The 16,576-nt window shown below is 39.4% G+C and overlaps 1 protein-coding gene across 2 annotated transcripts; it reads left to right on the top strand.

Moving 5' to 3' along the window:
• Window positions 1-160: 160 nt before the first annotated feature.
• FYTTD1 (forty-two-three domain containing 1) lies at window positions 161-15,095 on the top strand. 2 transcript variants are annotated; one of them, XM_075202401.1, is made up of 9 exons: window positions 161-420; window positions 1,276-1,398; window positions 3,703-3,830; window positions 4,847-4,953; window positions 6,936-7,032; window positions 10,678-10,727; window positions 13,570-13,644; window positions 13,801-13,918; window positions 14,086-15,095. In XM_075202401.1, exons 1-9 carry the CDS (start codon window positions 354-356, stop codon window positions 14,179-14,181), a joined length of 861 nt encoding a protein of 286 aa, XP_075058502.1. In that variant the 5' UTR covers window positions 161-353; the 3' UTR covers window positions 14,182-15,095. The 2 variants fall into 2 exon arrangements, with proteins under 2 accessions (XP_075058502.1, XP_075058501.1); XM_075202400.1 differs by having other exon boundaries at window positions 162-420; window positions 13,798-13,918.
• The last annotated feature ends 1,481 nt before the right edge of the window (window positions 15,096-16,576 follow it).

Below are 16,576 nucleotides of genomic sequence, written 5' to 3'. Positions count from 1 at the left end.
AATAATATAAATACAATCTTAAATATAAATGAAATAGAACACAGAATGAAATATCAAAAGGAAGGCACATAATCAGACTGACTTGTATCATGCATGACCCAGTTACAGGTCAGGCACTAGTACATAGTAGCCACATGCAGAGAAGCTCCGGGAAACGTCAACGCCTTTTGTTCCCTCCCCAAAGATGGCGGCTGCGTACTCTGCGGCGTCACGCAAGGCGCTTTGTGATGTAGTTTCAGGTTTTGGCCTAGTGACGGAACACTGGAGATTTTTTCTTTACTTCTGACCGCTGTCCTGTACACGGAGCTTTAGATCGTGCGACAGGATTTGTTGTGGCGCCGGCAGTGACCGTCATGGAGCTGTCTAATGTCGGAATGGAGGTGGACACTGAGCAGAAGGACAAGATCGACATGTCTCTGGGTGAGGAAGCTGTGTATTACAGACTTTGTTGCCCCAAATCAGAATATTCAGTTTTTGTGTGTCACACCCGGGATACACAGGGACTGCCCCTCATATCAGTGAGCTGTTTGCTGGTACATGTGTGGAATGTAGTTCTACATAGGGACCTGTCTAATAGGTCACAGGTTATCCATTCAGTCTTTCTTCTTATACCACAAATACCTGTCTCACATTAATATTCTACAACAATAATGCAATAAAAATGGCATTTAGTGAGAAAAATTGTCCATAATTGCCATTCATTGAAAGTCTGTTTGGTGACCCTTTAAAGTAATTGCCTGACACCCTGCAATCTTTACTGCTGTTTATGTACGTATTTATGTACGCAGCCAATACATTTTCCTGGAGTCAGTGACATCACATGTGCTGCAAGACTAATATGAGAGCCGTAACTTAGAATTCTAGCGCCTGGGGTGAGAAGGACAAATGCTGCCCCCCCCCCCCCCAGCCCTCAATTTTAACCAAATGAACCTAAAACATTTCTAAATTGCTCCCCCCTTCAGCTTTGTGCCCTGGGCGGTCGCCCCTATCGCACAGCCCTAGTTACGGTCCTGCTAATATTCATGATGCCTCCCTTCTATTTGAGGTTTTGTAGTTGATAGGTCCACTCAGCCAACACAAGAAATGTTCATTTCCTATTTGTTCTGTTACGGTATATTCTTTTTGTTTCACAAGGTCTACAGCAAATTGTTTTGTTTTCATTTGCATACTTCATTCCATTTAGAATATATTCTGGTGGTAATTACAAGCTACATTGCTCACCAGTGTGCTATATAAAGTAACATTAATGCTATTTTTTTTTTTTTTTTACTGCAGATGAGATCATCATGTTGAATAAAAAACTACAAATGAACGAACTCTTCAATGGGAAGGCACGGACAGGTGCTTTCCAGCAATTTAGGGGCAAATCAGATTCTAGACAACTGGGAAGCCATATAGGTATATCTAGTTAGATATCTGCTTATACTACACAATATCTTTAAGTTTTTCTATAATTGGGCAATGTTGGCATTATTCATCAAACGCTTGTTTGATTCTTTGAGAAACCCAAATTAGCAATATTGCTAGGCTTGTCAGGACACCGTTTTCTATATTTATTCATACCTTTGTTATAAAGAAAAAAGTGATCCATTTGAATAAAATGACACTGGTAATTCTATTTGCTTTTATGATGCAGAAATAACCCTTTCGGAGTATATATCTGAATAACTGCCATCAGGTTTTGATTTGGCATTTTTATTGCATAGTGTCATGTGCACTAATCATGCGTATAAAAACGAAAACATAACGAATCTTTGAGTTGTGCTTACCCAGAACAAACAAACTAAATATGACTATTGTAATACATTACACTTGTAATTACTCATACTTGATTGAAGCATTGAGATTCTATTCTGCTATCCTGATCCAGCATTACTGGGGATATTTTGCTGTGGTGCTACAGGAGCGGAACACAGCATCTGTATGTATTGTGGCCTCACAGCACCCTTTCTCATAGAAGCATGTTAGATAATATTGTCTAACATCAAGCCAGTGGCTCCTTATATATCTAGCATGGTCAAAAACTGGGTATTTGTTCTTCCCACCATTCCCTCCAGGCTTAGAACTGTAAGTAAAGAAGTAGCATCATTCTAATTTTAAAACGGTTTTATAGTCTCCTAAACTATTCGCACATATTAAAATCCTGATGACCAAAAGTGCAAAACTGTGTCATTATTTGAGAAGTAACATTTAATGTCTGACATTCCAGAAAACATCTCTGATAGGTGGGTTCCTATCCAGTATATACGTCAGCTACACTGTATGGACAAAAGTATTTGGCCACACCTGTTAATTATTGAATTGAGGTGTTTCAATCAGACCCATTGCCAGAGGTGTATAAAATCAAGCACCTAGCCATGCAGGCTCCATGTGCAAACATTTATGATACAAAATGGGTCGTTCTGAAGAGCTCAGTGACTTCAAGTGTGGTACTGTGATAGGATGCCACCTTTGCAATAAGACGATTCATTCAGTTTCAACCCTGCTGGATATACCACAGTCTACTTTAAGTGATATTAGAAAGAGGAAGCATTTAGGAACAACATCAACTCAGTCACGAAGCAGAAGACCATGTAAAATCACAACGCTGGGCAACGACTGCTAAGGCGCATGATGCGTAAAAGTCTCCAGCGCTCTGCTGATTCCATAGCTTAAGAGTTCAAAACATCCACTGCCAATAATGTAAGCGCAAAAACTGTGCGGCGGGAGCTTAATGGAATTGGTTTCTATGTGCGAGCAGCTGCATGCAAGCCTCACATCACCAAGACCAATGCCAAGTGTCGGATGGAGTGGTGTAAAGCACACAGACACTGAAGCGTGGAGCAGTGGGAACTTGTTCTGTGGAGTGACGAATTGCGCTTCTCTGTTTGGCAGTCAGATGGGTGAGTCTTGGTTTGGTAGATGTCAGAAGAACATTACCTGCCTGACTGCATTATGCCAACTGTGAAGTTTGGTGGAGAAGGGATAATGGTATAGGGCTGTTTTTCAGAGTTTGGGTTAGGCCTCTTATCTCCAGTGAAGGGCAATCTTAATGTTTCAGCATACCAATCATTTTGGACAATGCTATGCTTCCAGCATTGTGGCAACAGTTTGGGGAAGGCCCTTTTCTATTCCAACATAACTATGCCCCAGTGCACAAAGCAAGGACTACAAAGACATGGTTTGATGTGGATGAACTTGACTGGCCCCCACAGAGCCCTGACCTCAACCCCATCAAACACATTTGGGATGAACTGGAACGGTGATTACAAGCCAGGCCTTCTCTTCCAACATCAGTGCCTGACCTCATAAATGCTCTACAGAATATATGGGCACGAATTCCCACAGAAACACTCCAACATCTTGTGGAAAGCCTTCCAAGAAGAGTGGAAGCTGTTATCGCTGCAAAAAGCGCACCAACTCCATATTAAAGTATATGTATTTGAATACAATGTCATTACAGTCCCTGTTGGTGTAATGGTCAAGCGTCCAAATACTTTTGTCCATATAGTGTATGTATGTGGGTGCATAATAAGCGGTGATTCATTGTTCTAACTGAAAAGGATGCAGAAAGGGGGCCCACAAAGCCTCATTCTATTCTAAGGTGGAAACAAGAAACATATTTTTCACATTTCGGTAATCCTCCACTTTTTATGCCTTCATCTTGTGAGCATGTTTAAGGATTTCAGAGCAGAAAGGAATACCTTTTTTTTTTTCTTATAGATGCCTTCAACATGAGAGGACGTCAAATGAAAAAACCACCATATGGTGCCAAAGCATTCCCACCAATGCGTAGAATGCCACCTTGGTATGGTGTGAGCCCCTTCAAGCATTCTCCACTTAATATGAGGGTGAGATATTAAATTCTTATTATAAGCAGATTTCCCACAGTCCATCTTTAGATAATAAGCTGCTTATTTATTATCTGTTTTTATTTCTTAACATTTTCTGTTTTTTGAGGATAAAGTTACAGTATTTATTACAGGTTAATGTTTGTAGGAGTTTTTTCAGCATATATGGCCAATTTCTGTTTGTTCTGTCATATCGATATCCCTTCATTTGAAATGGCCAAGATATATTAAGCATGATGATGAGTCAAGATAAACCGTCTTTCTTTGCATCATTTTATAAGTGTGATGTTGCTGAATACTATATATTATAAAATCTAACCTCTGAAAGAGTTGGTAATCCGTACCTACATAATATGTTCTTGTAATATGCTTTGATTGGAATGCGGATTACTATAAACGCACTCTTTGTTATATAATTGTTATGACCAGAGAGTCTGGCATTTAAGCATGGGAGAATATTAAATACTGATCCAGCTAAGGCTGTTGTAGTAATCTAATGGATGCCACATATATAATAATCTTAGTTAATTTTTAAAATACTATATTCAGTAATTTTTGTTTAGCTTTTGATACTTTATACACCTTGGCTTCCTTGTTCCATAAGAACCAGGAGCCTGATTCATTAAGGATCTTAACTGCAGAAACTTCTTATTTCAGTCTCCTGGACAAAACCATGTTACAATGCAAAGGGTGCAAATTAGTTTTCTGTTTTGCACATAAGTTAAATACTGACTGTTTTTTCATGTAGCACACAAATATCAACTTTCAATTTCAGTGTACAAATAAGCTGTCAAGTATGTCTGTGCTACATAAAAAAACAGTCAGTATTTAACTTATGTGCAAAACAGAATGCTAATTTGCACCCCTTGCATTGTAACATGGTTTTGTTCAGGAGACTGAAATAAGAAGTTTCTGCAGTTAAGATCCTTAATGAATCGGGCCCCAGTTTTGCTTCTGTTCAGTAAAATTAAGTCTATACAAACAGTACAATTAATATCTATCTCTTGCTTTTGTAGAATCAACCTGGTCAACGCCAGCCTTTCGGGAGGAGAGTAAACTTTTCTAGATCCCGGAATTTTCTCAAGAAGCCTTTATCTTCAATTCAGAGAAATTATGTCAATGGGTAAGTTGGAGATATCACAGACTCTGATTAGTAAAGGATATACTCTGGTTCATATCAGTGGTTGAAGTGGACCATACTGCCACTTTTCCTACCGCTTTCATTGTAAAACTATAAAATTCCATTCATTTACATTTTCCATACCACCACTTTTGCATTTCCACTTCAACCACTCGTTCACTTTTACAACTAGGCGTACAATGAAACCACTTTAGAATAGAAAGGATTTACTACTGGAAGCAGAAAGTGTACATACACAAGGATGCAGTGCCATTCATAATAGATTTAAATGACAAAATTAAGAAAAGACTGAGAAAGATATGGTATGTAATCTATGTACTTATAAAACCATTCATTGGCCACTCTTGGCAGCTGGATGTGGGACCATTCTGCTCCTATCTGGCATAGAAATGCTTCACCATAGGATAAAGGTGATTGCTCAGAATGATTTCATGTTTATTGGCACTTTCCTTGTCCTCTAAGTGGATGAGTGAACCGAAGTGCACCCCACAACATCATCATCATCATCATCATCATCAATATTTATTTATATAGCACCAGCAAATTCCGTAGCGCTTTACAATTGGGAACAAACATTAATAAAACAATACTGGGTAATACATACAGACAGAGAGGTAAGAGGGTCCTGCTCGCAAGCTTACATTCTATGGGAGTTTGAAACATAAGGGCACGTGCTACATCATGTTGCATATTTGACCAGCAACATGATGGTCACCAGAACACATCACCATTGTAAACAAGCACTTGTCGCTGTGGACTTATTTTGGCATATGCCCCACACACTCGGTTAATTGTTGAGAACATGGTAAAGGAAAATCTATTTTCCAGTGATTAGACAGCTGCCTACATTTTTGCAACACTTAATTATGAAAAGTGTATTGTTAGGTGTAATAATGCGTTTTGCATGATCATAGGAAAGTTCACAGTGAACTGTTCTTGATGACCCTGCCTGGTTGCACCCTAGATTGACAGTCGTGTGATTCATGGTTGTTTGCCTGTTTTTTTATTTGCGTGATATGATAAACGGATAATAGAGAGTATGTGCTTTTGTCCATGTTGTTCTTACTTAGTGGATGTCTTTCCCTCCTATCCTCATGCCAGCATCACCATAACAGCTGTGAGAAAGTTGGCTAAATCGATATCCTATGAGAACTGTGGAATACACTGTTTTAACCACTGACTTAGTGGTACTTTAATACGATGGGCAACCTCTCATTTGGCTTATATCAGAGTGCTGTTTTTACAGACTTTTTGTAATACCGTCAGTGATTTTATAATTTTCATTTATTTCATGAACACATTTTCTTTATGCATGGACTGAGGAGTTGAATTGATTTATTCATATCCATATTTATATATTGTAATGGCTAGTTATTGTTTTTTTATATATCTGCAACTAGAGCAATGCTTTGTGTGTGCTTTTCACTTGGTATATATTTGTGTTTTAGTTAGAGTATGCATAAAATAATGGTCTTGCACAATGAAGTGCCCCTTCTCTTCATACACAGATTGTTTTAAATATGTGTGAATTGCTAAACCAAATTAAGTGAGCTATTATTTATTTACTACATATCTATTATATTTGAGTGGTCCTTTATATATTAGCAGGTTGAGCAGTCTTTGTCATTGGTAACTTTGGCAAACTCATGACCAACAATCCAGCCCCCTGTGTCACAGGTCCCTCTGTGGCAATGACCAACTAATTGTTTGGTGAATAGACTAGCTGTGCATTTATTACATGATTCTAAGTTTGGTATATTGCTTATTTTTTATTTAATTCATGAACCACACCTACACAGCAATATTCCTCATGTACTTAGGTCTTTATTTCATAACCATTTTTCCTGGTTACTGGTCTTTTAATTCTGCATTTGTGTCATTTGTTTTACTCTGATTAGTGGGAATATGCCCCATATTTACAGAGGCACAGTGCTGTTTTTAATTTATTTTGCATTTTGTTACAGGAATTATTCTCAGAGCCATCATTTTAGAAGAGACCTGAAGATGCAGCAGCAGAAAGACATCAGACAAGCAACATATTTCCATCGGAGAGGCTTAAAGGTAATGGTCTCGAACACTAAGGGACACTATTCCAATTATTCAAGTTGATTAACAATGAACATCATGTAAGAATCACAAATGTAAGATACATTAATAGGCTAATGCTTCCCCCACACACTGTTGTTCAGTCATTTAGCATGACCTACTTAGCTCTGTTTTCGACAACACAATGATGGCCAATCAATTTGTGACTGAGCTAACATTCTTTTAGAATGCAGCCTATCGATTTACTTGGAACCAGGACTTAATGCAGGGAAGTTAGGCCTAATGAACAATTAGTCATGGAGTGATGTCACTGGTCCCTAGTAAACGGATCTGCTGCATACTAGTTGTGACCATGCTGGGTACCTCTGGTCGGGTCAAAATTTTTTATCCATTGCTGTTTTGTCTCAAATACATTCGGTTTTCATGAGCTTTTTACATGTCTGCAAGTATTACTGCAGTTGTTGCTTTTCTTATAAGTTAACGTTTGTATTTTTTTTACATTGTATATTTTCTCATGTCACTGTATGGTAATGAAATACTAATTGCTGTATATGCAAGGAAGGTTTGTAACTTACACATGCGTATCTGAAAGTGTATGGTTTGTTTTTCTAATGCAAATAAGTTGAATATTACATTTTTCCACCTGCGTGTTGTCGTTTTTTGTGTTCTAGAGGATTTCATTAATACATAGAGGATGCCAAATACCACTTTAAAACTGTATAGTAGGAGAAATGTTTGGTTTTTTTCTGTTTGGGCCAGATAATAAATTTAAACAGAAATATTTTCATAACCAATGAGAAGATGTATCTGTAATTCAGTTTGTTTTACAAACCTAAACATTTTTAGAAAATCAAACCTATGGTATGTTATCATTTTTAAAACTGTTTTATTAAAAGTAATGCAGATTAAACACTTACCAGAAGTACAATATATGTGCTCATATCACAGCAGTCAGCTGAATCTCCTCCGGAAAATCTCCGTTCAGTTGTTTCCACACACATCCAGCTTGTAACAACAAGCATGCAGTTGCTGACACTGAGCCAATCCCTCTACGCGTTTCGTCGAACTGACTCCGTCAGGAGGGAAGGCTTCATAGTAAAACGGACACATTTTTATATGGTCATTCAAATATTCACATGTTTGCACAAATGGTCTCATTCATTAGCTTCATGTGATGTTAGTCTTTAGTAGAAACCTAGTTTCAATCCACTGAGCATTTATAAACTCCTCTTAAAATGTACTATTTTATCCAATTCAGTTATTAACGCCATCTTTTACACCTACATGTCTTAACCAGCATCTTTATTTTGTTCCAATCTACAATAGCACAATAGATCGGCACAAAATAATAATGATTAAGACAAGTAGGTGTAAAGGATGACATTAAAAATGAATGTCATCCTGTATAATGAATTGGATAAAATGGTACATTTTAAAAGGAGTTTATATATGTCTGCAATCCAAAAATTCCCCAGGGAACATATCTGAAGATACGTGCGCTTATGAATTTAGGTGTAGGTTTGCTCTACTGCACAAGATAGGAATTCTGCACTATGTGAATTATAAATTTGCATAAAAGAAAACCCAAGACAAATATTGATTTAATGTCACCTGTTAATAATATAGGCATTAATGATAAATCAGTAACCTCCCCCATGAAATCTATGAACTGAGCATAAAATAATTTATAGCATGCTTATGAGACTGTCATCACTAGTACTCAGGACTAGCCCTGTACCTGGAGCAGTAGATTGCCAGACAAACAAGTAACTGTGATGTCCACAGGTTGATTCAGACGTGGCTGCATTGCCTTGAGTTTAGCACGCCCTTACTGTAAATGACTACGGCCAAATACCCCATCTGTGCACCGTTCACTCCCCAAAATTGTAGTTTGTAGTGTCATTTTGCACTCGAAAACAGAGCGTAGATGGCTGTGTTTACTGATGTATGGTCTGGGCATGTGAAAAGTGATTTTGTGTACGGTACGCTCAAAATCAGCAGATACTTGCTTTGATGAATCGGGCCTATAATGCCTAATTTGTAGGTATTCAAAGGGACTTGCCATACAGAGACCATATTTTCATTGCAGTATCTCCACTGAGGAGCAATTGCTCCTATCCAGGACATCTGACAACATTGGAATAAGCAACTTAGTAATATTTTAACAATTTATCATTTGTCATCTCTCCCTCAATTTTAGTTTGGAAGGGAATGAAAAAGATGCATGCTAATATGTGAAGAATAGAACATGCTGTATTCTAAAATCTTCATGTGTGCTAACATTTCAGAACCCAGCAGTGAGAACTTCACCACTGAAAGAAGCAAAAAGTGCACAGGTGTTAACAAACAAAGAACATTGAGCTACTATTATTGTTATTATTTTATTATCATCATTGTAAATTTGTAAAGCTCCGCAGCGCCACAAAATAGGAAAAACAGGACATAATAAAAGTGACATACAAGGTATACAAAATAAATGCAGACATGAAAACAAAGGCTATGCAGGACCCTGCTCATTAGAGAGCTTTAATTCTAAGTGGAAGAGGGCACAGCTGAAACAAGAGGAGTCAGTGTGGCTCGGAGTGGATATTGGAACAGTTGTGAGAGTGCATTAGTGGGAATAGTATCATCTGGGATAAAGTAAGCTCTAAATAAAGAGATGAGTTTTCAGAGAATGTCTTAAGATTGAAATGCTGTGGAAAAGCCTGATTGGGTGTGGTAGGGAAGTCCAGGAGCAATGTAGGCAGTTTTAATATTTTAAAATGTTAAAGGGTATTGCCCACACCTGCCAGGACTGTTGGTCAGTGGTCTAACACACACTGCTGGTTGTAGTGCTCACATAGTGCTTTTCTCTAGTAGGAAAAACAATGGTTTATTATATTCTAACAAGACTCTGCTGGGCTCCAAGAACCGGGCGGCAGGTAAAAACCGCCGGGTGGAGCACCCAGTAAGTAGGTGCTGGGGAGAACACTGGGCAGAGGCAAGTATGACACTAGGGCAGCAGGCTTTGGAGACTGAGGGTACAGTGATGTTCTTGACAGCCAGGGAGATTTAAGGGAAGGTTGTGTCTTGCAGGAGGGAAGATAAGCTCTGTTTTGGACATGTTGATTTTTGGGTAGCGTTGGGACATCAATGTGGACATAGCCAAAAAACAGTTGCTTACACAAGATAATACAGATCAGTGAAAGAGAGATAGATTTGGGTGTCATCAGCAAAGAGGCGGTGCTGGAGGCTGAAAGAGCAAATTAGTTTCCCAAGATAAGAGTTGTACAGTGAAAAAAGTAAAGAGTCAAGAACAGAGCCTTGTTGGGATCTCAACAGATGGGAGTGGAGGTGAGTATGTGCCAGTCGTAGAAACTCTAAAGTAGCCATTCGCTAGGTAGGAAGTGAACCAGGAAAGAACTGTCACAAATGGTGTGTAGGAGAAGAGGGTGATCAACAGTGTCAAAAGTAGCAGAGGGGTCTTGTAGCATAAGTATGGAGAATGACCCTTAGACTTTTGCACTATCTATATTAAAATAAATAAATAAAGCTGCTCAATGTATTGACTTGTTACTTGCGCACACAAAGATCAGACAGATTGGTTTCTACTTGCCCTCAATGAAGCAGGAAAACCCTTCAGGATCACATTTTTACTTTATTTTTTTTTCTCTACTGCAGGTTCAGACTGCAATGGATGAAGAACAGCTGGTACTGAACAATACTGACCCGTGAGTTCAACTTTATTTTATTCTTTGTACTCTGGTTCTTAAACCACTGCAACGTATATATCTGTGTATGCTACTAAGTATATAGAGTACCAAGTGACGACGTATATATGACATTGGGGAAACCCCTCAATATTCTATTTGTTTCTCTCACACCCACTGGGGGGGCACTCTGGGAACATTGGGATATAGTGTCGGGGATCCAGGTGTGCGAACACTTTTAAGAAATTAACATTTGACCCCAGCTCCTCCCGCTCTCTCTTCTGTTAGGCCTCTGTTTAGTTTAGTGCCCCAGCGTGGCTGGACATTTTTTGCTTTTGGTGCTGCTGAGCAGATCTTTTTTTCATTGGTCTTTTTATTTTTATTTCTTTATTTATTTGGAGGCTTTTGCCTCATATACTTAACGAAGTCACACTGGAAGTTCCGTGAGCCATGATTACATTTGTCAGTTCTGCAACACATGTCACATGCGGCTGTGTGTGCTGCTTGGAGCAGGGGACTGGCGTTGCCGTGTTGATGCCATCACCACCCTGCACTGCTTCCACCGCTGGACACCTCCGGAGGAGCCAGTCACAGTTGCTCCAGAGGTCAGTTGTCCACCCCCAGGGGGGTGGCTTGCAGCGTGGACTCCCAACAAGAGACCGCCATAGTTGGGAGCCTTTTTTTTTCTCCACTTCCATAATTAGTGCTTTTAGTCCACCAGGGATGTCTGGGTGCAGAGAATCATAGACCGGGGTTACATGATAGTTCTCCGAAGGTATTCCCTTGCACGGGGCTCCTCGCTAGTCATATAAAGTGCCTTGCTCTGTGAGAGGCCATCCACACCCTGATTTTGGCGCAGACTTGAAGCCCCACGGTTGGATTCTAGATTTCGAGAATTCCAAATTAACTCCCAACTGATGATTTTATTGGGTCTTATCTTCGACACCCGCTGTTTGCAGGTGTTTTTGCCACCGGGCAAAATTCAAGCATTACAGAAGAGGGCAAGGTCTCTATTGTTCTGTCAGACACTTATGTACACTTCTGCATGAGCGTTCTGGGGAAGATCGTGTAGACTCGAGGCGGTCCAGTTTGTTCAGTATCATGCGAGGGAGGTTCAGCTGGGACTCCTCTCGAAGGGGAACAGATGTCACCTGAACCTTTCCAGTTAGGTGTTTCGTCTTTCTGCTCTGGGACTGCTTCAGTTGCTCCTTTGGTGGCTACAGAATGATAATCTTTGCAGGTGTTGCCCTTGCTCAATATGGGATTGGACTCTGATGAAGATGAATGCCAGCCTTTGGGGTTGGGGACCTGTGGGTCTTTGGATTCCAAGCTATCAATCAGTGTGTTGGAGTTGCGAGTTGTGTTCCATGCTTTGATCAGTGTGAGATGTTTGCTGCAAGACACGGTGGTAAAGATGCAGTTGGGCAATGCCTCGGCGGTGGCATACCTCAATAACCAGGGTGGAACCAGGAGTCCTCTAGCCATGAGCGAAACATCAGGATCTTTTATTGGGCCAAAAATCACGTTCAGTCTATCATGACTGTTTCCAGGGGTGGAAAATTGAGAGGCCAACTTTCTGAGCAGGCAGATTCTTAATCCCGGCGAATGATCTCTTCATCCGGAGGTATTACACGAGTTGGCAGGAAAGGTGGGATCAACCAGATGTCGATATGATTGCGTCTTGGTTGAACCACAATGTAAAGCTCTTCGGCTCCAGGGTGAGATGTCCTCAGGCATTCTTAGTAGGCACAATATCTATTACCTGGAGGTTCCACCTGGTTTACCTGTTCCCTTCAGAAGCCATGCTTCCGAGAGTCATGAAGAGGGAAGGCATTCTGGTCACACCAGAGTGGGCTCTGAGAACCTGGTTCTCTGACGTTCTCTCCATGGTAGATCAGTCGTGGCGTCTGCCGCTTCAGCCAGACCTTTTAAGTCGAGAACTATTTTTATTTTGTTTGTTGTCCATCTTGGTTTAGAATCTCTGACTTTGCATGGCTGTTGAAGCCATGATCCTTTGAGCTGAAGGCTTGTCTGAGTGTGTGGTGCAAACCATGCTGTGGTTTTGGATGCCAGGTTCGACCAAAAATGATCATTGTCTGGAAGACAAATATTGTCTGGTGTGGATTACAGCTGTATTTTGTCAGGTTTTTGTTGCAGCAGGGCAGCCTGTTCCGGAAAATCTTCGGTCTCGCTCCACCAGGTCAATGAGTGCTTTGTGGGCTGCACGACATGACACTTTGACTGAGCAGCTCTGTTGGGCGGCTACCCGGTTTTGTTTTTTCTCTAACTAGTTCTATGTGTTTGCATCCAGGGTTGTCTGTTTTTGGAAAAAGGTGCTTTGTTCTGAGTGTTCCCACCCATCATGGGTGACCATTGGGGGACACCAGGCACCCACCCTTGACGCTCTGGTTTCTCCTTTTGTGTAACGTATTTTATGTTCAGCAGGATGTTAATGTCCTGTTTTCTGTAAACATTAACCGAAGCCTAACAGGAGAGGGGAATTACAGGGATGGAGGCGCTAGGACCAAATGGTATGTTTAAAATGCTTGCACTCCTGGGTCCCCTACACTATACCACAATGTTCCAGACGTCCCCAAATGGAGTAAGAGATATGGGATTTACGTAAGTGCAGAAATCCTATTTTGTTTTATTTTAAATTGTATTAGGATTTTTCAAAATTGTGAACCATCATGTAATTAATACCAGTGAAACTGTTGCCTTTTATAGCTTTGAGGTGTAGTGTAACTGTCATTAAACTCTGAAGCACATTACTAGGTTTGTTTATGGAGGTGTTGTTTCCTCATTGCAGAATAATTGATATTGCAGATAAGTGAATCAAGAGCTTTTCCTGTCTATTTTTCAGATGCAGGACTTCTATGAACAGCAGTGGTACTCTGACAGTGTCCATTAATAACCCTACTGCTGTAACATTACCAAGGTATGTGGTTATGTTGTAACATTCTTAACGAGTTTAAATGTGATTTTCATTTATTTTTATACTCTCTTAACTATCAGGTTTCTGCCACAGACACTGATTTGCATTTGTTATTCTAACACTGACACATGTCTCTTACATGCTTTTGTTCTACAGCAGTATGGGGACAAGGTTGCCTCGACCCCAACTTCCTTTCTTGTTGAAAAAAGAGGGCTCAGAAACAAAGGTTCCCAAAGGTGTCCCTCTAGACTTTGACATAAACAGTGTTGCAAAACAGGTAACTGTCGTTTTCTGTTTGTATACTCTATTGCCTTTTTGAGCAAACATTGGATATTTGTTTGTACTTTTGCATGTGTTTGCTTTGCATCCCCTGGTGCATGTTTTTCAGTTGTGTGATGTTTTACTGTGTAAGGGAGATCATTTTCATTGTCTTGTTTTCACTAGACTGGAATCACATTGAATGAACGCTTCAAGATACTGAAGGAACAAAGACTGTCCCAGACTGTCAGCAAAGGCAGCAGATTTGTGACTGTTGGATGAGGCCTGCACCCTGCTTTGGGATGTTTTTGTGTTTACGTTCCTACTTGACTTAATTGCAAAGACCAAGACAGACATAAAGTCTCTGCATTGAGGCTGTGGGTCCTCAAATCCTTGGGTTCTTTTTGAGAGAAGTGGAAAACTTTTGTATTGTTTTTACTGTGAAATACAGATAAAGGAATATTTAATACTGAGAAGGTGAAATGTGAGTTGGAATTATTAGTTCGGACGAAGTTCTTTCAAAAGCCTTAGATGAGAGCCAAGATCCCATTACGAGTACAGAGTACATAGTCACTATTTTATTTTGCTGGACAAAGATGGCTTTCATATTAAAAACCCAACATGTTGATGTTTTCCTACACTGTTTTCTTGTACAGTTTTAATGAACAGATTTATTTATGCTTTATGCCCTTTCCCTGTATAATTAATAAATGATTGCTACAATGTATCTTACAAAGGCAAGATTTACCTTGTTCTACAACAGTTTGTCAAGTTTCTGAAGACCTTCCGTTGGAGTCTAAGTAGCGTGGTTCGATTCATTAAGGCTGATGCAATATCTATTTCTCTGTGGCACTTTTTCACCAGGACATACATTTTGTCTTGTTGGTCCTAATGAGAAGTTGTGTTCTGCTGTATTGACGGTCCAAGTGGTGAACTGGGAAATCCTTGCTGCGTAGCACATGGGAAAATATAAAGGATGTTTTTGTACTGGTTAGACACCCGATTGACATGCAGAAAATGCATTTTTGTTTTTTTGGCCTTTTGTTAAGGCTTTTTTGTTCTCGACCTTTCCACTGGATACAGATCATACACATTGTTTTTCTCCTTCAATTACTTTTTTGCTACAGTTTAATTCTGGTTATTAAAAAATGTTGTATATCTTACCTTTTCTTTTTCATAATAAACTGTTCTGCACAGCTTGTGGTTCCTATTTGTGCCAAGTTAAATTAAGTTGCTGTTTGTAGATCTGTAATCATTATTTTAGATACATGTATTTTGGTTTCCTTGACACCTTAACTTGGTAATCCTTTATTGTGCTAAGTGAGCATACAGCCAGAGCACATTCATATGATTTTGTATTTTCGCTTCTCTTGGATGGTGTTACAATATCTTTTGTACATGTATGAATCCCTTGACACCTAGCATTCAGAAACTATTGAAATGTTTGGGGTTTTTTTTTGGGGGGGGGGTTTACTGGCACATGATGTTCGATGGGAAAATCAGAATTCCTGACCTGGAAGATATGAAGATATTTTAAGCTGTAAAAATGCTCATGCAAGTGTTTTAAGCATGTTTGTGTGCTAGTAAATAAACATACCCCCTTCAGTAACTATTTAGTAACCTGGGTTTCTCTGCCACTCCATACACTTGTGTAACAACACCCTGAAACTTGTTTTCTATTCCATATATTAAAGGATTTCTAGCTAGATTGTAACATTGTTGGAGCATGGGTTTCTCTTCCAAATGGGAACAAAATCAAAATATGAACCATGCCTGTTTGTAGTTGTATAAATTCTGCCCATAAGCTTTTGAAAGGCCCCAAGGCCGGTCTTCCTCGTCCATGGTCCTTCGTAGACAATCCTGAGCAGACTAATCAAGTTAATCAATGAGAACATAAACAAAACAAGTCATGTGCTATTGATCGACACACATAAGGTTTGAAATAAAAAAAAGGAACATCTTGGTTACTAAAATAATAAAGATCTCCACATTATTTTGACAAAAATGTTTAGAAGCAATAACCAAGAACTTCTGAACCATCATCAACATTTATTTATATATTGCCGTCAAATTCCGTAGCACTTTACATATGGGAACAAACAGTGATACAAAACTTATATCCACAAAATGATAAACACCTCTAAGCGCTACATCCAATTATGGTATACCAATAATCAGATTGATGATACAGATTCTTAAATAAATCAATTATTTCAGTTCCTGAATTAATTATGAACAGTCTTACAGTTAAGATAGTTTCACCGATGGTTGTCTCTCCTCAATCTATCCAAAAAGGATTTTCAGATGGAGGTATTTGTGAAAAAACAAGGTGTATATATAACTGCATTACTTTCAATACCACATTTATTAAGTAAAATCACAATCTCATGTATAATAACAATGAAAGTAAATCTTCCAATGTTAGGTAATGGCTGCCTACCACAGTTAGCTGATGTTAAAAGCTCTAAACAAGTTCTTCTCTCAGCACCTGTGAGCTGCTGGTATACACTCCAATGGCAGGGGATGGTCAATACATAGGCGAGTAGAAGCCAACGTGTTGCGGCCCTTATAGGGTGGTTTTTTTTTTTTTGGGGGGGTTTTTTCCAAGGCATATCCTAAAAATACTCCTAATTGTGCTTTTAAAGTGTCATAGTCAATTACTTCAACCAATAACCTG

The sequence above is a fragment of the Mixophyes fleayi genome, chromosome 3 (genome assembly GCF_038048845.1).
Source record: "Mixophyes fleayi isolate aMixFle1 chromosome 3, aMixFle1.hap1, whole genome shotgun sequence".
Taxonomy (NCBI): domain Eukaryota; kingdom Metazoa; phylum Chordata; class Amphibia; order Anura; family Limnodynastidae; genus Mixophyes; species Mixophyes fleayi.
Note: the sequence above shows the minus strand (reverse complement) of the source record. Positions and strands in the feature narration are given on the sequence as shown.